The following is a 23,239-nucleotide window of genomic DNA, read 5'->3' as shown; positions in this document are numbered from 1 at the left end:
ACTGACAATTTTTTTTTACGTTATTTAAACTGAAATTGAAAGAGAAATTTATTTCACCGTTTTCTTGAAGCTCTCTTCGAATAATCTGGATAGACTCCAGCCTTGATCAACACATCCAGAGAATATATAGCTTTATCCCTTCCTAGCTTTTGTTCTTTCTTCAGGAGTAGACACACGTGCTCGGTGTGCATTTTTCTGCTGATAAAAAGATTAAAATACGATATTCATTTCTCTAACTTATTTAAAAAGGAAACATTTACTATTTCAAAGTATATGTATAATATTCTTTTAGCGAGTAATAAGATGCATTTAAATACACACAGGAATCTTTTAAAGTAGACACTTTTCCATTTGTTAATTCGAACGGACGCTAAATTTAAATTTAAATTTATCCAAGCATAAGACACATTTTAAAACAGGGAGGGCGCTGTATTAGACTTGCTCTGTATCACAAGTGTATCAAACTAACCTGTTTGAATTTTTCAATATTATTTACACCAGACGTTTTAAGTTAAATTTGAATGCAAAAGTATTTTATTATTTCATACTGATCCCGTGTAAAGTTTTGATGCATAAATATATTCAGAGATTATTGCAGAAATGTATTTGAATGTCTCCACGTTGCAGTCACGTAAAAGAACACTATTTATCAGTGAAATCTACAAAGTTTTATTGTAATAAGGTGAAAAAGCGCGTGGATTAAAAAGAAAGATTACTCGATACGTTTAAAATGGCAAAACTCTATTCATATTATACGTTATGTCCCCTGATCGACCAACAGAATTTGTTAGGCGTCGAAAGAGATTCCGAATGTGGATGTGCAATTGTGACATTAGGAAGAAATATTGTAATTCGATACAAGGTATTTAACAATCTTCATTCATAATTTGTATTTATATCATGTAATCGTGATATTTATTCTATTTGCAGCTACAAGATTTGAAGCAATTGAGTAGTTGGTCAAGCAAAGACCGATTAACAACACAAGTTATTTATGATGAAACGACGCGTCAGTATGCAGCAATATTTAACGAGAAAAAGATACGTCTTTGGTCTGCGGAAGAGACAGATTTAAATAACATAAAAGGTTATAAATTTCAATCCGCTCTGCATACGATCCTCACTCATGAAACGCATCCTCCTGTATTGATTCGCAAAGATGGAGCTACTGCTTCTTTAGAATGGGCTATAAAGAATAGAAAGTCATGGTCTAAAAAGGGAATTTTAAATGCTGACGAGAAAATTTTAGATTGTCATCTAATTTGTAATGCTGGGAAAATTAGTTTATGTCTATTAACTGAAACTAAAGGAACGTACAATTGTGTATTGGTTAAACTTAACAATGAAACATATTCTGAAGAAATGGATCGTATAAATAAAATGGAGTTAAAGCAAAATTCAGAAGAATTAGTTGGTCATGCAGTGTTACAAACTAAAACCAGAGCTTGTCTCTTAACATTGTGTAAGTTGCTTCATTTACTTTACTTAAAGGGTAATACCACTTTGACTGCTTCAAAAAAGGCTTTTTCAGGAATTCTTTTTTAAGAAATGCAAAGTGTTTATGAAAATCCAATTATACTAATTTATTATGCATATATTAAAGTAGAAATCTTTTTTTTTTGGTTGATATATGAAAAATGACAGGCACGATAACTCAATCTATCTTAAATTGTTCCTTTTATCAGGGTCTCATGGCAAACTGCACAGTTATCCATTAACAGAAACCAATGAATCTAGTTCAAGCACATTAATTGGTATAATCAATAACATTAATACTAAACATCCAGTTGTTATGACACCGCTAAATGAAACCACTATAGCAGCATATGGGGCTGATGCATCTGAAGAAGGTGCTGTACTGATGATCTATAATGTACAGTTTAAATTGGTACAAGATGTTCAGAAATTGAAATTATATACAACAGATGCAAAATTATGGAAAATTGAAGATAAATTATTGCTTGCTGCTAATAGACACTTAGCAATTGCACCTTTCCATCTGGCCCCTCAAAGAATAGCAACTTTACTTGGATCGTCTTTAAGATTCAAAGCTAGCGACGAGAACGCGGACGACGACGAAATTGTCGTGATCCAAGAATCAACAGTAGCGCATTGGGAAAAAGGTGGATCAAACCCTATTAAACAACCAATACAAAAACCTCCTGTGAAACTTTCTAAACAAATATCGTCTTACATGAACGAAGGACTGAGCGATGCTGCGATACAAGAAATGTTAATTCCACAGTTAATAGAATCAAAGGACGTCGAAGGAATTTTATGGTGTTTGAATAACTTCAAAGATCTGCCAGAAAAATTATTAGCCGACCTTTTAATCTTTTGCCTAAGAAGTCCTGAGAAAACATTCGTACCAGTACAAAATGGTACAACTGATGATTTTCCAGCTAACAAAATGTTGTATTCAAGGAATGATTTTCTTGATAAAATTTTTAGTCTCACTTATTCTGATATTTCTTTGTCGTCGTATCTTAAAATTGGTTTAAAATTCGACGAAGTGCTTCAATTGTTACAGTATTTAATACAGAAATTAGATGATCAGGAAGACTTTCTCGACAATATTGTTCAACAGCCTACCGATAAACAGTTGTACGAATGGTCTAGCTTATTGTTAGAATCTCATTATCACCAGTACATATTATCAGGAGATCCAGAAGTGTCCACCCTTCTTAATAAACTTGGTTACGTTTTAGACGATCATGTAAGTGTTCATACAGATTTTCGTAACTCTTCCTTCATTATAAAATTATTTTCACTTTGACCACTAATTAATTTTCTTTACAGCTACAATTGTTTAAAGATATGGAAAATTTAAGGCCTATTTTAAAAAGAACCATTAACGGAAAATCTTCGAAACTTTTACAAAAAAATCGTAATAAGTTCTATGCAATAGAAGAAATTAAACTTTATTGAAATTTAAGAACCTTCCTTTCTTTTACCCCTAAATATTCTATATAAATTAGGTTGTAAAGTATTTCTTCCGTTCTCTGCATAAATGTACATAAACTCAGCAATCGAAAACCTCTTATAATGTACAGAAAACAAAACCAAGAATAAACAGTTTTTATTTTTATTCATATCTATACAGTTATATCTGCTGCAAATAAATGCAGCTGATTGTTAAATATGTGTGGTGACTTAACCTGGTAGCTTACGTATACCTTAGCCTCAATCTCCACAATACTGAAGAGAGTCGGTACTGACTTCGTGCTACTTGTCTCTTTAGAATAACAGATGTTTTCATTTATTTCAGTTCGTCGACATATGGTACAGTTTTCAAATTGCCAACAGCAGCCATACTTAGCTTTCCTTTAGCAAGTTTATCAGCAACCTGAAAGAAATTGTCGTTGAAGTAGAATGTAACGAATCTCTTAAAAATTATATTACCGCTAGTACATACAGATTTAACGTTAGATGCTGAAACTTTCTCAACATTAGCAATTAAAGAAGCTGTTGAAATAACTTGTCCCTTGGTTATAGCTTGTTGTTGTAAATTTTCTAATAGAAGGGCTTCACTGTCGGCTGTATCCAGAATTTCGGCTTTCAATATAGCTTTACCACGAGCAATGTCACTATCAGAAAGTTTGATAGATTTCAACCACTTGGTAGATGCTTTTATTAGCTAAGATATAAAAAATGAATTAAGATTAACAAACATAAGAGTAATACGTGTAGTCACAATAATTATATTCCTCTCGTATTTACTCACAGATCCAGCAATATTAGGTGTTGAACACAAGACAACACCGAAAAGTCCAGAATCTGAATAACTGGCATTGAAAGTTGATAAAGCGAATGGATCTGTGCCCGCGACGTTTGCAACTTGTTTGTACAACGGGCTTGAACTATTACCCCATTTAACTCTTGGTCCACTACCAGACGCCCTTTGAAGAACGGCACAGGCTAGAGCATCTTGCTCGTTTTTTAGACTTACACCTTCAACAACTACCGCTACGTTAGTCAGGTGTGATGTCGTTTCCTTTCGAATTTCCCCGCCAAGGTATGGCGATGCTTCGTTTGGAGCATCTTCCGAACCAATTTCTAAGTTGTTTCCAAAAGCAACAAGGTCTGATAGTGGAATTCCAGTTGCTACAATGGCGCATTTTGGTGCTGTAAACCATGAGTTCGTAAAATGCTGTAGCTGTAAACAGAGAGGAAAACTTTATTTAATAAATCAGTGTGTCCTATATCTGTCAGAAAAATGAGAAATAATTCACTTACAGTTTCAGTACTAATTTTACCTAGCTGATGCTTCGAAGAGTAAAGGGAATTTCCAAGCCCTGTACGATAAGCAGCTTTATGTACACGTTCAAGTACTAAAGTTGTTTCAGGCACAGAAGCCAGTTCATATTGTAATCTGGGTAATTGATCAGATAACTCCCATGGTTTAAAGACTTGCTTGGTCGCAACACATTCCAGAAATTTGAGAGTATCAAAGCTGTCAATGTAATAAGATTAGTTTGTAGTAAAAAGTATGTAATTTACTTCAAACAACAGAATAGAGAATTAAAAAACATTTACATATTATTTCTGGTAATCTGCAATGTATATGCTATACTTTCACGATCTATAATGGTCATTAAATTTCCACCCAGTTGCTGAATATTCCTTGTTATAGCAAAACCAGATGCAGTTGATGTACTTAGTCCTGCCATCACCCGCAAATGGTGCATCACACCTTGCGTATCATACGTTTCATTTCGAGACCCAACTCTGTGAACAACATACTTATATATGGAAGAAATCAAAATCATATGGATTTTATTTAAATTATACATACCTGAATACAATGGATACTTGTGTAATTGGAGAGTTATTATCATAAGCAGCAACAGTGATCTTATTGCTCAGAACTTTACATTCAGGTACAGGAACACTGTGAGATTGTGCAGCTGCTGCAACTGCATATTGTCTAACCTTGATTTACAAAAAAAGGATTTCTAAATTATATTCATATTTATTTTTTATCTAAAAGTTTCAAATTTTTATTGCTGAAATGTTTCCAAAATGTGTATTAACTTTAAGGAAGAATTAAGAGTGGTACCTATCAAACAATTATAAATGACAAGTTATAAAATGAACAATTAACGTTCAATCACAGAAAGAAGATAATTACTCTCTGTACTCCAATCTATGTAACCAAATCAACAGAATATGACATAAAGAACAGTACTGAGTCGTTTACATAACACCTATGTGAGCAGTTTTACGATCATGAATTACGAAAAGTAAATGTCTCCTGATAAAAGTTATAGAATATAAAGGATAAAATATTGAATACCGTGGAACCACATATCAGGGACGACCGAACAGCCGAAGAAACCATTTTACTATCTTTCAGCAACTGCAAGGGTTCTGCTCCAAAGCAGTGGAACCAGGCCCTCCAAACTACACTCTTGTGAATTTGATGCAAATTTCAACTCGTCCGGTGAAAATCCAGACGGCGCTAATGTCGCTTCTCCACATGCATAATTCTATCAGTCAGTGACTACAGATAGCAGAAGAGTGGACATACCTTTATTCTCAAAGGGTTGTGAATTTGTGCCTTGAGACTGGGGAAAATAAATGATCAATTTTCTGAATCACTGTAGCTTACATCTACAAAATGTATGTTTTTAATTTTTATTATAGGCTCGCAGTATAAAGTTGAAAAATTATCCTTCACTATTCTTTTCTCACGATTTCAACAAATTGTAATTTTTTAAAACAATCAAGCACATCATCAAATAGATTAATTTTTTACAGCTCCTCAAAAAACCTCATCTGGTCCATTTTTAAAAAGAACATTTTGTTTTAGAGGGTGTGCGCATACTTATAGACATACATAGATGTATGTATACCGCAATTCACCAGAGTCCATAACTGCGAAAAGACCAGTTTTCGTTCTTCGCGCATCTCCAGTACGCATCTTCGCCCTGATTGGCGATACTCCCAAAAGAAGTAGAAAGCGATTAGCAGAGAGCTCGCTGCGTTCCCCCACCATCTTCCAACCTGCGCGTCGCAGTTATGGACTCTGGTGAACTGCGGTATATGTAAATTAATTTATTATGTATAATGTAATCTTGCGAGGAAAGTGTGTGTTTTATTGTATGTATGATTGTGATTAATTGTATATTAGTATTGATATATACATTTATTATATTTCAGTAAAAATTTAATATATTTCCATTATTGTACATATATTGTTGTAACTTTTTCCCTTCCATTATTCTTATTTTTCAAAGTTTTGAATAAGTAAGACCATGCACACGTATATAGGGATCATGTGCTTGTGTGTATCTCACCGATATCATTTATATGTGTTCGTAGCGACACCAGCGATCCTGGAATTCCTGAGGCGTACTAATTTTCGTTACAGCATGAAATACGGGAATTTGGAGAGCCTGGATCAGCGCCATGGTGTAACTGTTTCATCAACTGATCAAAAGAATAATCGATACCGGTATCGTTTTACGTATCGTTTGAAATACATAGTTCAATTACAAATAATTGAAATACATCTCTAGAAAGAATCCTTGCAACAAAATTACTTCAAATCATGTTTCCTTTACAAATAGACTCCTTAATCTGAGACTGCTACATTTAAATTGTTCAAAATTCATAAGTTAATAACAATCACCTACCATGAACAACCACCTATTAGAATAATTCCAGGCGTTCAAAGGTTAGAGAATAAATCAATGCTTTATCGTTTTCAATGAAATTTACGTTCAAATTAATTTAAAATAGCTTCATCAATGAAAGGATGGGTGTCTGTGCAAGAAGAAGCATACTATCTAGCACCCCATTTTACGCTTGGGGGGGATGGAGTTTTTTAACTTTTCTTGGAATCCTCGTGGCAATCGGACTGTTTTATTATCATTTCATTTATGTACGTGTAAATACCCTTATTTTTTTCATCATTATTAAATATAGTGTAATATAATGTAAATCCTGTTATTAAAAAAAAATTTTTCCCACGGCTAATTTTTTAGGAATGTAAAATTCTTACTGTATCTGATATATTACAGAAATCCTCCTGAAAGAATAGTAATGGCTTCATTTCAAATCTGACCCAGCCCGAAGGAAGAAAAGGAGGGGGATATTACCTAAACTTTCATGGCGAGGATTAAGGAGAAATGCATTCCAGAAAATAAAAAAAAATATGACTTTTTATAACTTACAAAAATCTTTATAAAATATAATAGACGTTCAAATTCTATGATAAAAATTACAAAAATTATCGAATGAAGTAACTCATATTTAAATATCATTTATGAACATCATTGTATTAGAAGAAGCGCAGTTACCTATGAAAGACACTTATAGAATAAGTGACTCAGCAGCGTATACAGAAAGCGTGATGCACTTTCGAACAGTTTAAATCGATTAGTCTGATGCAACATCAAGGCCAGAAACATAACTCCAATTTTAACAACGCCTGTAATCTGCGTGTCTAGTTCTAATCGTTCTATCCCAAGGGTGTATGTTCCGAAACGCATCTACCATCTCCCCTCTGTATTTAAAACCTATCGAACATCGTAAACCTAGAAACGAACAGACGCAGATGAGAATTTCACTCAACAAACGGGAATTATTTCGTCACGTTCAAAAGGCTGATTCAACCCTGACGCCGGGAACTCGGGGAATCGACCTATCGCTGTCCGCGAGTCAGCTCGTCCAATCGTTTCACCGGAAAGTGGTGTGCGCCTCTGTGACGCACTTAGTGCCACGCTGGCAGTTCAATTGACAATTGTGGGATTCGAGTAGCGTGTGTTCGACGCATCCTGGTGTGAAAAACAACAACAAACGGTCGTTTGAGGAGCTGGTGAATCGTATTCTTCTAAAGTTCCTTAACGTTAGACGTGCGGTCTAAGCGAGTGGCTCGAAAGTGGCACGTTAGAAAAATGTTCGTACGAAGAACGTACAAGCTTTCAGACACTCGCTCTTTCCTTCTGTGTCCCTCTCTTGCTCTCCCGATGCAGTAAAATCTTCAGGGTGGGGCGAAGAGGCCAAACGTCCGTCCGTCTGTCCGTGACGGGCTCTTTTGCTCCGTTAGTCGGCTGGTGTGTTGTATCGCGTCGAGGTGCAACGTCGGTGCAGTGCACAGTGTTTTTGATGGGAGAATAACGCGGTGCATACCACAGGCACACGCATACACACCGATAGACGACCCGTTACAGTGTTCGCGTTAATCAACGAGGATCGAGATGTCGTCGGACATGAACCTGATGGATTTCCTATTCCCGCGGGAGGATGCGTTCTTGAAAGGCGATATTAAGGACGAGCCTTTCATAGATCAGACCTACAACGACGACGCCATCGCAGTGAGTCCATGCAGCACACGCTTGTCTCATGCTCGTTTCCCCTTTATCTTCTTCCTTATGCACACGCCCATATTCAAACGATTTCTTTCCCGAGGAACAAGAGACAATGAGAAGCTCGCGATGAGTCTTCGTGCACTATGGACTGACTATTTTTCCGTCGCTAGATCGCGTGGAGATAATCGCTCGTCGGGGAAAAACAAGCGAGTTCGCACAGTGAGCAATATGCTCGTTTCTACAGAACTCAAAGTTCTCGGAAATTGGCGTCGAAACAGACTTTTCTTTATGTAACCTGTGTATAATCTAACTTCTGATAATAGGAAGTGTTTCGATTAAAAAATGATTTTTCAACGACAGGGAAACCTTTGCAAACACGTACTCATGTTTTATGCAACGCTGATTAGCGGAATATCGAAAACAGGGAAAAACAGGTGTGTCGGAGATTGACGTTTACCGATTAAAGTCTCGCTTGATAGTTAACTGTATCGTAAAAAATCGGAGTAAGGTAACGGTGCGCGTTCCACGCTTTTGTTCCACTTTCGAATTCCATGTTGATTATTATTTGCAAATTCAACGGTGAAAAATCCAGACTCCGTTCCGTTGAGCGACGGGAGAACGGAGAGGCGAAAATGTACGCTGGCGTTTCTCCATGGTCCGTGCTACTTTCATCCTATCTTCGATTCACCGTTCGATCAAAGTTACCGAAGCATGCTTTGCTTTCATCGCTAACGATTATATCCAATTACGAGCCACCAAACGAACTGTATTCATAGATTCCGTTCAATTCCTCTAATGTACTCAGTGAAAGGAGTAAAGTGATAGCACGAAACAGTCGCCATAGCTAAACAGAACCACGCCGTTGATTTGCAGTAACATATGGCGGCTGCGACCCACGTGTCGCGGTTCTTATAAATTGTATTTACAACGACCAGTCGATCGTTACGCTTTATCATTATTCCGAGATAATTTATCACTGCTTGTCCTATATACAGTTATCAGGATATATATAATTACCCGAAAGTCGTCAAACAGCGTACGATTCCTGTTTGAATAATTTATAAGCACATGTTTTGATTGCGTAACAAATTTTCTCAATCGATATCTTTTGTCATAATTATCAAATACTATCACCTGGTTCGTTGTATATTTTTATTAAATTGATAGAAAATCGAGGAGATTACGGTTATTACGTAAACGAGGTGAATTTTTTGTAACATATGGAATCGCTTGGTGCACGTGCCGGCGCGGCGAACGCCGCCATATTGATGCTTCTATTACCTGTATGTACGATGAACATTTTAATCGTATACTTTCATTTCCAATTAGACGCTAGGATAAAAATACTTTGTTTAATGATTAATCGTTAAATTCGACGAACAATCAGTTGAAGTATCTTTCTTTTCTTCTGACTAAGTCTATGGTAAATAGAGCTTAGTATCGTATCCATGACTGATTTATGGTATTATTAGCCAACGGAGGTAAATGTCTTTATGCTTGGAATAAGGAGAATGCAAAGTTACTCATCATGGCGAGCAACCTTCGAACGGAAAGTACCGTTAACTTACGGGACTCCTTATAAATAGTCTCAAAAATTGTAAGACCTCATTTTTAACCGAAAACAATGGAGGATAATTGGCTCGGAATGTACACAGATGCGCTTGTATTTTCGTTAAACGCGTTCGCGGTTACGTTTTCACGAATGAACGATTTCATTAAAGAAGAGAGGAAAATTTTACGGTTAATTTCGTACGATTCATGAGGGTTTGATTCGCTGAAAAAGGAATCTCGGAGCAGTCGGATAAATACAGGAACATCCCACGTTAGCTCAGACTTATTTTTAGTTCTACGCTGTATGGAGAAAATCGCACAATAGTCGGCAATTGTTTCTTTTGGAATTTTCAACTTATCTATAATTTCATTTTGAAAATCTTCACCGAGTTTAATTAATTATTCAAGGTGTAGCGGGAGGAGACACAACGAGCACTCGTAAAAACGTGATTATTTGAACGAGTCTCTTTTCCACGGTCGCTCCACTATATTTACCATTACTCGTTTCTTGAAAACTGGGTTACCGACATTGGCCAAACGTTTCTGATTCACGCGAGCCGAGTGACAAGCACAATGCGAGCGGCCATTTTTCAAGCGCCGCTATAAGCTGATTGAAGCAACTTTCAGCGAGATCTCAGAGTGGATCGCGGATCGTTCGAAAAGCAAAGTTCTCGATGCGAAAATATAGCGTTGATCCGTCGGGTCAATAATCCGATCTAAATGAGAGGCGATGCGCGAACCCGAGTTATCCTAGAGCCAAGTAAAAGTCTGGCTTGCTTCGAGGAAACTTGAAATTTTCCACGCGCAACGTCTGTAATCGTCGTTCTAAAATTACGTTTCGAATCATCCTGGATACTGACCGGCGGGAATAACTTCATTCCTGTTTCACGTTTGTTTCTTCAAGGCGGAAGAATGGCCGACGAACACGGACGACTTCCTCGACTCGATCTTCAAACTGGAGGATAATCAGTTCAGTTTGATCGACAATGATTTAGAAACAATTCCGTCCTCCTCGTCGGACAGCGGACTCTCCAGTGCTCTCAGTTTGTCCTGTGAACAACAGTTGAGTCCTCTGTTGCCGATCGAGGAGGATCAAGTGGAGATGAGCAACTCCGAGATGAGCAGCCCTCAGAATATCATGGACTTCGAGTCTTTCGGCAGTCCTAATCAATCTATGGACAGTCCTGTGAGATCGGTCATCAGCTCTAACATCGATTCGCCCGGAGCTGGCGATGTTGCCGAAGAAATGGACGTCGAGCAGACTCTCGTAGCGGTTGTGAACCCGAATAACACGCTCGCGGATGGGAACGCTATTGTAACGGAGCAACCGGTTGTCGATATAGGTAAGAAGGATTGCTCGAGGGTAGGAAGGGTTAAAAAATTCGCAGTATCCAAAAGCGTTTCATGCGTGGTCGCTCGTTACTCGGTCACGCCCAAGAAACTTGTCGCTGAACCGAAACGGTAAAGGCATACACGAGCGAGGCAAATCGAGAGGAATGTGTGTCATAAACGCGGCGCGGTTATTGTTCTTTCTATCGCGATGAAACGTCCTATTTCTAGTGTTCAACAGTTTGAACAGATGCTGGCGTTGGTCGTTCATTGAAGGTAAACGAAGCGATAACATTTGTTTGAATCGAGCGAACTTATCAAGATCGATTCGAAGCGATAACGTTCGTCTAAAAATAACAAGAAACTTCTAGACGCTGTTAAGGATTGAAATCTTCTGATTTCTAGACAAAACACCGAAGCAACAGATACACGTTGCATCGCAGGAAAGCAACACGATAAACGTTCGCAATATCACGTGCAATGGGAAAAGAAATAGTATCAGACAGTTGATACGGGTCACGCCGATGGGTTCCGGAAACCCGAGGTCCATTTTACTGCCGGTTAGTCTGAAAGACATGAAGGAAGTGAGGACTATCAAAATCATCAACGCGTCGCAAGCGAGGAATTTGAAAGGGTTCAAAATCAACCAGGCTAATATAATTAATAAACCAGTTCAGGTAATTGAAATGTTAATTTTGAAAAACGTTAATTGGATAGTGCACGAACTGCACAAATTACTTTATAGCAGTTTATGGCAGGAGTCATAAAGGGCCCGCACGAAGGTCCTGTACCGAAGAGCTCTGCAGAACTGAAAAATAATTTAATATTAATATTTTTTGAATGACTGAGGCCTTCCAGGCTGCCAGGAATATATTTTTTTCAAGATATGAAATAGATAGTTATTTTTCACTTAAAGCCATTCAGGCCTTTTTTTATTAGTACTTTTCGCTGACTAACCTAACCTAACCTAACCTTTTTCTATCTAATTGAAACTAAAAGAAACCTCCCAGTTGTACTGTGTAATCCGCGCAGAAGAAGCCTAACTGGCTCCTTCGTACAGGACCTACGTGCGGGCCTTTTATGGCCCCGCCATAAACTGCCATAAAGTAATTTGTGCAGTTCAAGGCCCACCGGTTAATTGATACAAAAGTGTATCAAATAATGAGGTTATTCTCGTTTTGTTTATTTAACAGATGACCATTAAACAAGAGGATTCGAGCAGCGAGAAAGGTTGCAACTCGAGCGACGAGGTTTCAGAGACCGATTCCCCGTACCCGAGGCTAAAACTGAACGCAGAAGAGAAACGTCTGCTGCAAAAAGAAGGAATTACCCTGCCGACTCATTATCCGCTGACAAAGTACGAGGAACGGGAATTGAAGAGGATCAGACGCAAGATTCGCAACAAAATATCCGCCCAGGATTCGCGGAAGAGGAAAAAGGAGTACGTGGACGGGTTGGAGGATCGGGTGAAGCAATGCACCGAGGAGAACATGACGCTGTTGAAACGCATCAAGGCGCTTCAATTGCAGAATCAGAGTCTGGCCGGGCAACTGAAACGGCTTCAGGCACTGTTGCAAAAGGGCAACAAGAGCGCCCAGCCAGCCACTTGTCTGATGGTCTTGTTGCTCTCATTGGCCCTCGTTGCTGTACCGAATCTGCGGCCCCATTCGAATACCAACAACGAACTCTCGCAGGAACAGGAACAGCCTGAAAAGATGCCACCGTTAGCAGGTGAGTCGAAAGTTTATCAATTTCACTCGTCATCGAACTTTCATACCTTTGTGTATTTCTATAGGGTTATCCAAATTTAGTGAATTTATTTTAACACAAAGTCTATTGTATGACATTAAATGTCCTCCTCGGTCTTTTTCGCGAGCCTGATGCGTTTCACTCAATTTTTCATTATATTTTCACCCAAGTGGAATTCAATTTCATCAATAGCGACTGTGATTTTGTTGCTCGGCTCGTCAATAGTCTTTGGATTATTGGCGTAAACTTCACTTTCCATAAATCCCATAAAAAAATTGTAATGGTGTTAAATCATTCAATCTTGGTGTCTCCTCCTCGTGAAAAATTACTCGTTCGTTAAATTTGGTCAAACGTATCAAGCTCGCACAAAAAAGCGGAGAAAATAAAATAGACATTGTATTAAAATAAAATACTTTGCGTTTTATTTCAATTTCAAGATGTGACACTCAATTTGGATAACCCTATATTAACCCTTGAATAACGGAGCCTGGGTGACCTAAAATGTATAATTTTTAAACAGAAGAAAGTAATATGAGATAGATAATTAAATTGAAACCATGGCTCTCTCCGTGGTCCGCCGTCTTGGGGCTCCCTCCATGGTCCGCCGCCCGAGGGTTAATTGGAGCGGTACTTTATCAGATACTAAAGATAAAATCCTTCATTTATTATTGCGTTCCCTCTTGCAAAAGTAGAAATATCTAAAATAATCTTGACTTTATTAAATGAAATTATCGAAAAAGAATGAGATAACGTTCAAGGCAATTCCACCACTATCGAGAAACCTTTCCGAACCGTTACATTAGCGGTTACCCGAGTCGAATGAGTCTGATAGCAGCCTGGCCAGGAACATTGAACCCTATAGGGTTGTGAAAGGCACGGTCGTGTTAAACGTTCCTCTTTTTTCCTCGCTTTACTTCACCGTTCAGCTGCACCTTGTTGCATCCTAGTCTCGCACGGTTCACTGGGTTTTTACCTGCGTGAAAGATGAAACGAGAGAGCACCTTTTTCTTTCATTTCTTCCTATACAAGCATCGGTATTTATGACGTAGCTTCGACCATGATGAACCTCGCTCGTAAGCAACATTACCATAACAAATTGAAAGTAAAAATAACAACGTTTCGACTGGCACTCTAATGGCAAAGAATCCATCAAACACGAGTTTACTTGTCAACGAGTTCGAACTGGATATATTTCATTTATTATCGACGTTTGTTCGCTGTGTTTCGAATAATTGTAACTTATATTCGATAAGGGGGGCATCAGCGTCGATTACCGAACACTACCGTTATTACTAAGGCTCTCGTGTAATTGGTATTCAACGAGGATCGTTAAATTAACGAGACGCGTGAAAGACGTAGCAATATCGATAATAGAAGACGCGTATCGATGTGTATTCATTATCACCAATTGCGATTAGGTAACCTCGAGATAATTGAGCGATGTTGGGCGAACGCTTTACGCAATCGCCGATCGATATTTTCGATATCCTCTCAAAGAAAAGCGTATTAACATCATTCCGTTCACCTTCACAATAACGGCATTCCTTTGTTGTCCAATTTGCATTTAACGACGCAACGTTTTGTCAAATCGTCGAACGTTTCAATGACGAATTCCATCGATAGCTCATATTCGACAAGCGTTGCAAAAAAAATCGCGAAATCCGATAGCCCGGTATTAGCAATATTTTTTAGATTGCGAAACGGATTCGCATTGAAATTTTTCTTCCTAAACCCGAAGAAATATGAATATCGGAATTATTTCGATATCACCGAGAGGAGGAATTATTTTTTACGCTGCAGACGCTTTATCGGGAATACATGACGAATTTTGATAGAAAGAGTAAATATGACGTACAGGGTGATCAAATTATTTGAGCCACGGTATGAAAAATGGGTTTTTCGTGTTTTTGTAGAAATAGAACCACAATTTTAAGGTTGTTACATTGAATAACTTTTAAAAAAAAATACTTATAAAAATAAACAAGTACATTTAAAAGATTATATTTGCATATTAATGTCAGTATTTCGTAACGCCACCTTTTGCTGCAATTACTGCTTCAATTCTTTTCGACATACTTTCGATGCATTTTAAGCAATTCCTTTTGATTGCTTTATTTCTGGCCCATTCTTCTATCAAACGTTCAACCAATTGACATTTATTACTAATAATAAATAATCCCACAAATTTTCGATAGGGTTGTGGTCCGGAGAATTTCCTGGCCAGTCAAGAACTTCCACTTTTTTCAACTGTGTACCATAACTTTGAAAGCATCAATACATCATTAAAAAATAACAGAAATTCAGTTTAACTAGGTTTTCATTTAAGAATTAATCGGTTTTATGTAAAATCATCAATTTATGCGAGTGACTCTCATAATTTGTTCACCCACTGTATTTCGAAATGAAAAGGTATGGGGTCGATATTAACACCGGTATGGTGAAACCGGAGCAGGCTATGGTCGAAGTTGTTCAGCTACTTTCTAAAACGAGAACAAGAAAGCTTGGATCCTTTCTCAACCTCTCGAACGGACGATCCTTTTTCATTACGCTGCAGCCTTATTTTTAGCTGTTTCCTACAAACACGTCTCTTTGTCGTGTCTCCTTGTGTCATTTCATTTTCCACTTTCAAAGGTTTTTTATAGGTCTTTCAAATCCTTTTTCATTACGCCGCAACCTTATTTTTAGCTGTTTCCGACAAACGCGTCTCTTTTTCGTACCTCCTTGCGTCATTTCATTTTCCACCTTTCAAAGGCGCAGTATATTTCAACGTAACTTTCGTTCATTAGTCTTACAGAAGGTATAATCGGAACCTTATGGTGTCATTGAACTTGGTTAAAATTCGAACACCAATACCTTAGGACCGCTCGTACGTGGAAAGCTTCGTAACCAGTTTCTCCTCGTTATGGTTACGAAACCATTCGAGCTGGCTTAATCGAATAGTAGGTGCAACGATCAGTCACGCCATAAAAACCTCGATAATTACTCCACACGAGTGATAACGACGAATTGTATAAACATGATAACTCTGTTTTTCGATCTTGCCTGTAGAAAATCATTCGAAGATCCTAAAATCTTCAATTTGTGATGAATCTTCCCTATAGTATTTCAAGCGTATAGGCACTGTGGAACTGCAGCACCCCCTATTTCCACTTGATATTATCGATAACATTTAATATAACGAGTCCTTTTTTCTTTAATTCTTTCTTTATACTTGTACAATATATAATCCTTAAGCTTAATATCAGTAACCTTCTCCCAGTTTATGAAAAAGATACAAAAATCTTTGTATGGAACTAGAGGTGTGCGAGTACTCGTAATTTACGAGCCGAGTCGATCGCTTGAATTCGCCGAGCTACTCGAAATCGACGAACTGTTTGATATAAAAGCGAGCTACTCGAAAAAATCGAACTACTCGAATATTCGAGCCCTTGTGAAACTTCGATTTACGAGGGCTCAAATATTCGGGTAGTTCGATTTTTCGAGTAGCTCGGCGAATTCAAGCGATCGACTCGGCTCGACCGACCGATCATTGTTCGACTCGAAATTCGAGTACTCGAATAAATCGAGTACTCGCAGACCTCTATATGGAACTGTCCGCTTCACAGTTCCAGCGGCATGGTGTTCGACCGTGTGCGCATGCGCACATAGGAAGCTGCGCGCGAGGCTGCGCGGGAGAGAGAGCACTCGGTTTTTTAAAACAAAGGCTAAAAATTTTCTGGAGTTGATATTATTTACCAACTAATAGGAAAAGTGAAATTTAGAATAATTTATTATATTAAGAATAATTTTAATTTGTAGGGCGTTCTCGAACATTGCTGTACACGAAACAGCTGATGGACGAGGAGCTGCAGCAATACAGCGAGGAATTGCTGCAGGAAGTGGAGGGACTTCTGGATCACGATTACAGCCCCGCGATCCAGCCACCCCTCTACAAACGTCCTCGCATGGACATGGAACCGGCGCCAAAGTGCGTCTCGTCTTCGGATCACGTTGGCGGCACGCTCTGCGGACGACAGGAAATCAGTATGTCGAATGCGGCTAGAAAGTACATTGAACCACCATTGGATGACGTCTGGCCACCACCTAACCCAGGCGGGCAGCAGAAGGTGGTCGATAAACTCGGAGCGCTAACGAACGAGCTGAAGATCAACATCTCCGATTCCGAGGGCACGAGAACGGTCCTCCTGAAGGTGCCCCAAGAACAATAGGCAATCATTTCTATCATTTTTCTAACCCTTTGCGAGATTTCCAAAATTTTCTAAACATGTTCTTTTGAAATAAATTAGAAAACGTGCACTGTTCGGAGTGATTCCACAGAAATGTAATTAGTATCTTAAAAATACAGTAATTACACTGTTCTACGTAGTGAATAGAAAAAGTTAGGATAATTAAAATATTATTTTCCATCGCTTCGAGCAGCAGATTGCAAAGGGTTAATCAGTGATGAAAGTAAGCAAATATGCATACTTTTTCGTACATTTTTCTGCGTGAATATTTTATCGAAATTGCGGAGAATTCGACTACCTTCTTGTAATAGCCATCGATAAGGTTGAAGATTTTTCTCGATGAATCTTAATAACGTTAAGTGTCTAGTTTCTTTGTTCTTTCTTTTTGTAGAAGAAAAAAAAAACGCACGGGTATCTGTGTTTCGTTTCTACCCTCGTGTGTTTTGCGTTGAGACATCGAAGTTATCGTACTTTTATCCGCGATTAATCGCGCTCTTACTCATCGCGTTGCAATTTCACGAGTTTGATTTATCACCGATCCTTTCGTCTGTTAGTCAAATGCATCGATCGTTTTCTAGGTAATTTTTCAAAATATTTTTATCGATTCAACGACATTTAACGTTTATCTATTTATAAGGAGAATTTATTACGAGAGTTTTACAATTATTATTGCTGTTGCCGATGGTAAGAGATATTTGTAAATAGTCACGATACGAATCGTAAAAAAATGACACAGAGATATACAGGGTGTTAAAAAATACCCTGAAGACCTCTACACCGCTGGATAGATCACGAAAAATCAAAGTGAAAAGTTCTGTAGCATTTTTCGTGATCTATCCAGCGGTGTAGAGGTCTTCAGGATATTTTTTAACACCCTGTATATATATATATATATATATATACATACAGATATATTAAAGATATATCGTAGCTTTAATTTAACGAGATACAATTTATAATTCTGTACTATTATACACGAGAGAAGCTATTTACAAAAGTATAGTATACAGATTGCCGGTAACTCGTTGATGAAGTTTATTCGTAATTACACAGGAAGAGATGTGTAGCATGTACGGTTTCCATCCTTTGATACAGTGATAGATTCGACTATTAGATGGATCAGTTTCCTTGTATATTTTCTGGGGGTTGGGCAAAGTAGAATTAATTTAGTATCACACGAAAGGTTTGCGAACGATCCAACGGAAGTGAAAACCTGCTACGACCACGATTAACCGTGAAACGTATTTAAGTGAATACACTGAGTGTTATTAACACCAGCTCTTGAAGACTGTATCATATGTTTAGTCACATAATGACTAACGTTTTCTTCAAAAATGAACGCATATTCCTCGTTATCATCCTTCATTTACTTTTAAGTTAAGTTAAGCGATCATCGGACATATTTTTACTTTATATACGGCAAGCGACACGATGTTCGTACGTAACACGTATATTCACCGAATTGTAAATAAACACACATACACTACACATGCAATGAAAAACGTTTCATCGATCGTTTAATAGTTCGTACTTATGTTTAATCATTATTATAATTACTATTCTCTGTTCGACGAAACTCAAGGAAGAAGACAAACGCGCACAGTTCGGGCTATTTTCTTTTTTTTTAAGAATTTCGTGCACTTTCAAATATTGTCATTCTTCCAAGAGGGAATCGTAAAGTACACGTATATGCGACTGTCGAGACAAGAACGATTTTTATTTAGATAAGTTCAACGATACATTCCTATTCCAGTAATGTTTATTCAAAAATAGAACGATTCTATTTTTGCACGTATGTAAAAGGGTTGAAGGTATTACACTCTAAATTTGATTCAGTATACGTGTAACGACATTAGGGAATAAAAGTTACAACCTGAATATCATTCCTGCATTTATTTCATTCCCAAAAACCTTCTCATTCAAGTTTGCATGATACTTTGCTTAATTTCTGTGAGGAATCTCACTGAGGTATAATTCAAACCTCGAACCTTTTTATATACTTTATGATTATTCTTACAGTGTGTCCTGTAAGAGACAGAAATTCCCTATATTTTTGATGAAGTAAAATCTTGAAAACATTTATTCTATGATACATTTATTTTACCGCCAAAATCTATTTCCAACATCGTCTTTTGAATAATGACAGTAGTTTGTATATATTTGAAAAATATTTGTACCTTTTGAGTTGTTAATGAACTATAGAAAGAATGGGAGACTTGGAAAATTTGGCTGACTTATTACCCACATATTATGCCAGATTATTTCCCTTTAATGATTATTATCGTTGGCTCAGCTATGGGAATGGTACGTTTTCAACATTACTATTAATAACTCATTGATTTTTACAATTAATGGTATTTAATTATCGTTTCAGTGAACACATTTAATCGCAGAGAATTTTCATTCACTCTACAAGATGATATCTACCTTCGTTATCAATCATTTAAAAACTTGAAAGAATTGGAGGTTGAAATTAAAAGGCTCATCCCTTTCAAAATAGATATAGGAGCTGTGTACAATTACTGGTATGTATGACATATTAATTTTACTACTATTAAACTGTTCTACAATTTAAAAATGTTATTAGTCCAAAGGATCAGCGTAAAGGTCCAAACTTTCAACCTATTGAAAGGGAACTGGTGTTTGATATCGATATGACTGATTATGACGAAGTAAGAACATGTTGCAGCGGAGCTGATATCTGTTCTAAATGTTGGAAGTTCATGTCCGTCGCTTGTAAAATTTTAGATAGTGCATTGAGATGTATGTATGCGCATATAATGCTTGTTTAAATGCTGTAGAGAAACATTAATTGAAAATTTTCAGTGGATTTTGGATACGAGCACATTTTATGGGTATTCTCTGGCAGAAGAGGTATACATTGCTGGGTTTGCGATCCTAGTGCGCGCAGCTTAAGCTCCTTTGAGCGCTGTGCAGTGGCGGAGTACTTACAGATTATAGATGGGGGAGAATACATGAAGAAAAAAGTAAATTTGTCTGGCGATAGAGTACACCATTCTGTCAAGTATGATATTAAATTTTCTTGGAGCAAAATTAATTAATTTTTCAAATTTTACATAGTGTTCTACGTTTGCAGGCGTGCACTGGAGATAATAGAAGCAGTTTTCATTCCATTTTGCGTGGAAGAACAAAATATACTTGGAACGGACGAAAGAGTAGACAAATTTTTGCAAATATTTCCAGAAGAAGACCGACAAGAAGCGAAAGGGATATTCGATCGATGTAATTCTAGTAAGGATAGATGGGACGCGTTTGTTAAATACGTTAAAAATAAACGTCAGGTATCGTATAATTTTTGTAAAATCAAAATGTGTTATGAAAGAATAGTTTGCAATATGAAATTGATCTATTTCAGACAGACAAAAAATGGAAGTTCTATCGACATTTAGTAGAGGAAGTAATGATCCAGTATGCATATCCGAGGTTGGATATAAACGTTAGCAAAGGAATGAACCATCTGTTAAAATCTCCTTTCTGTGTTCATCCGAAAACTGGCAAAATTTGCGTACCATTTACACCGGGTACAGTAGATAAGTTTCATCCCGATAGTGTTCCAACAATTACAACACTCATTGAAGAAATAAACGAGTTCGATGTAAAGGAAAAGGCTAACCAAGAAACATACGAGTTAAACGCGAGGAGGATAAAAGATTACAAAAAGACTAGTTTAAGTAAATCACTTAGAATCTTTCAGGAATTTTTGTGGGGCTTAGAAAAAGAACGAAAAGGGCAGAAAATTAAAGAAAGCGGTAAGTAGATTGTATCTTTTGTATTTAGAAGATGAATATTTTCATCTATGTCTGTTTTGTTTGTTTTTCAGATGCCAAAATGCAGTTTTAATTATAATTGTAAGGTATCTCTGTAAAAATAATATAAATGTAGATTTTTCAAAGTGTTTATAATAAAGTTTATAAGAAAAAAAATAAAAACGGCTCTTTACCCAAACCCTAAAATCAATAAATTTATTTTAAGCAGTTCTAACGAGGAATATGTAATTATTGAGATAATATTTGAGGTGGATAAACAATTTTCTGGCCAAGGTTTAGCTTCGGACCTTGAAACCATCGATGCGAAGAGGAAACTTAAGAGACTTTAGATTAAATTAAGTTACGATTTCTTTGTTTATTCATTCAGTTGCTTTCCTTACCAAGATAATCGATCTTGCAAAGAGACAATCCTCTTGACGGTTTCCCATTGGCAAGATCGATTGCCAAGTTTTCTAAAAAAAAAAAAATTACTTTCTCGCACATGTGACTCTGACTCTGTCCATGGTTACTTTTTCTCGTTTTTACTTGAAATACTGCACCAACGTGAAACGATTCTTCCATCAATTATTCGCATCCCATTGTCCTCTGATTCTCTAAGTAGCTTCTTTTGGCAGAGCTTCGTCGAAGAAATAATATATTGCCATTGGCAATCTCACGAATTCGATCACGATCTAAACCCGTAAATATTCGAATTCACACGTATTCGAATGAATCAGTCAGTGTCGCGCGTCCGTTAAGACGTGCGTGCTGTTGGTCGTATCGAAAACCATCGCACGTTTCGCCAGTCCTTCGGCTAAAGTACACCGAAGTGACTTTGCAGCATCTCCTTTCCTCGGACAAAAGCAAACATTTGTCATGCCAGAAATTCAGATATACATACAGTGGATCGCAAAAGTATTCGCGCACCGTTCAAAACAGAATACCTCATTTAAAATTGGACCAAATGACTTTAGGTTTTTCGAGGAGCAATACAAATCAATTTACTAAGATATATGGTTCTGTCGTTTTAAAAAATTGCAATTTGTCGAAATCGGGAAAAGAATAGTAAAAGACAATTGTTTAACATTTTTAGTTGAGCCTGTAATGAAAATTTAAAATATGTCATTTATAAATTTAAGTGTGTTATGTGTATGCGGAAAATTTCATCGAGATCGGCAGAGCCGGCCCTGAGATTTCGAGGGTCCGAGGCGAGCTCTGAAAAAGGGCCCCTTCACATAAAAAAAGTACCTCAAATAAAATTTATAAAATTAACATTAAAGCTTGTATAACTAATTTAGATTTGCATTTATATCGATTAATATTCAAGTAAACATTACTCTTCTTGCATTCTTAGACGCAAAATCGTCTTTTGGGGGCCCTGGACCTTGGGGGGTCCTAGGCGGCCGCCTAGTCTGCCTAGGCCCAGGGTCGAACTTGGAGATCAATGCACTTGGAAATTACAAGTAATTAAAATTTCCGAAAATCGCGATTTTTCATCTAAGAACATAACTAGTCACGTTCTTAGGTGAAAAGTCGCGATTTTCAAAAATTTTCATTATAGACTCATATAAAAAAGTTGAAAAATTACCCTTGACTATTTTTTTCACGATTTCGACAAACTGTAATTTTTTAAAACAGTAAAAATACATATCTTTGTGAATTAATTTTTATAGCTTCTCAAGAAGCCTCAAATCATTTGGTCCAATTTTAAATGAGGTATTCTGTTTTAAACGGAGCACAGTGGCGAATTTGCCCGAAATCGTGGCCAAAATTAATATTTTGGTATCTGAGGCAAGTTAATGAAATAAGTTACAGGATTATGGTTCTAGAAGGACAATAATGTACTTTTTTAATAAAAAATATTAATTTCTTATACAGTATGACTTTAAAATCATGTTTAAATTATTAAATTGGATGGCATAACTGTTTTTTACATGGATTGATTTTTCAGAGCATTCTACATGAAAAAGTGTTAAACTTGAATATTAGAAAACGGAAAAATGTACAATATAATACATCTATACATGAAACAAATAATATTTACAGATAAACATATACATATATATAAATTATTCTAAAATATTCTAAAAAAATGTATTTTAAATTATTCTAAATTTCATTCCTGTTCTTCTTCTTCTTTTTCTTCTTCTTCAAATTCATGACTATTAGGAATGTCGAAGAATTGAATAACATCCCGGGGATATCTTTGCCTTTTTTTCGGCCACATTTTCCTCATACTGCTTATGTATGGGTTCGATGACAAGTAAATTATTGTAAATATCTTCCATAGTTTTCACTCTCA

General features: G+C 37.0%; 4 protein-coding genes across 4 annotated transcripts; 3 read left to right on the top strand and 1 right to left on the bottom strand.

Moving 5' to 3' along the window:
• Positions 1-414: 414 nt before the first annotated feature.
• LOC114874371 lies at positions 415-3,088 on the top strand. Its single transcript, XM_029183575.2, has 4 exons — positions 415-862; positions 931-1,462; positions 1,686-2,716; positions 2,800-3,088. The coding sequence occupies exons 1-4, from the start codon at positions 731-733 to the stop codon at positions 2,926-2,928; spliced, it is 1,824 nt and encodes a 607-aa protein (XP_029039408.1). The 5' UTR covers positions 415-730; the 3' UTR covers positions 2,929-3,088.
• LOC114874372 (cytochrome b-c1 complex subunit 2, mitochondrial) lies at positions 3,070-5,445 on the bottom strand. Its single transcript, XM_029183576.2, has 7 exons — positions 5,297-5,445; positions 4,796-4,932; positions 4,537-4,728; positions 4,237-4,453; positions 3,725-4,156; positions 3,416-3,637; positions 3,070-3,346 (listed from the first exon to the last, which is right to left on the bottom strand). The coding sequence occupies exons 1-7, from the start codon at positions 5,339-5,341 to the stop codon at positions 3,260-3,262; spliced, it is 1,332 nt and encodes a 443-aa protein (XP_029039409.1). The 5' UTR covers positions 5,342-5,445; the 3' UTR covers positions 3,070-3,259.
• Positions 5,446-7,329: 1,884 nt separating this feature from the next.
• Positions 7,330-17,556, top strand: LOC114874366 (cyclic AMP response element-binding protein A-like). Its single transcript, XM_029183566.2, has 5 exons — positions 7,330-8,321; positions 10,771-11,209; positions 11,601-11,872; positions 12,389-12,926; positions 16,743-17,556. The coding sequence occupies exons 1-5, from the start codon at positions 8,205-8,207 to the stop codon at positions 17,150-17,152; spliced, it is 1,776 nt and encodes a 591-aa protein (XP_029039399.1). The 5' UTR covers positions 7,330-8,204; the 3' UTR covers positions 17,153-17,556.
• A 1,701-nt stretch (positions 17,557-19,257) lies between these two features.
• On the top strand, positions 19,258-21,046 carry LOC114874377 (DNA primase small subunit). Its single transcript, XM_029183580.2, has 7 exons — positions 19,258-19,474; positions 19,545-19,695; positions 19,758-19,933; positions 19,997-20,195; positions 20,268-20,472; positions 20,547-20,940; positions 21,012-21,046. Exons 1-7 carry the CDS (start codon positions 19,378-19,380, stop codon positions 21,029-21,031), a joined length of 1,242 nt encoding a protein of 413 aa, XP_029039413.2. The 5' UTR covers positions 19,258-19,377; the 3' UTR covers positions 21,032-21,046.
• The last annotated feature ends 2,193 nt before the right edge of the window (positions 21,047-23,239 follow it).

Source organism: Osmia bicornis, chromosome 10, assembly GCF_907164935.1.
Source record: "Osmia bicornis bicornis chromosome 10, iOsmBic2.1, whole genome shotgun sequence".
In the NCBI taxonomy this organism is placed as follows: Eukaryota; Metazoa; Arthropoda; class Insecta; order Hymenoptera; family Megachilidae; genus Osmia; species Osmia bicornis.
The sequence above is the reverse complement of the archived record's forward strand: the minus strand, read 5'-3'. Positions and strand labels throughout refer to the sequence as shown.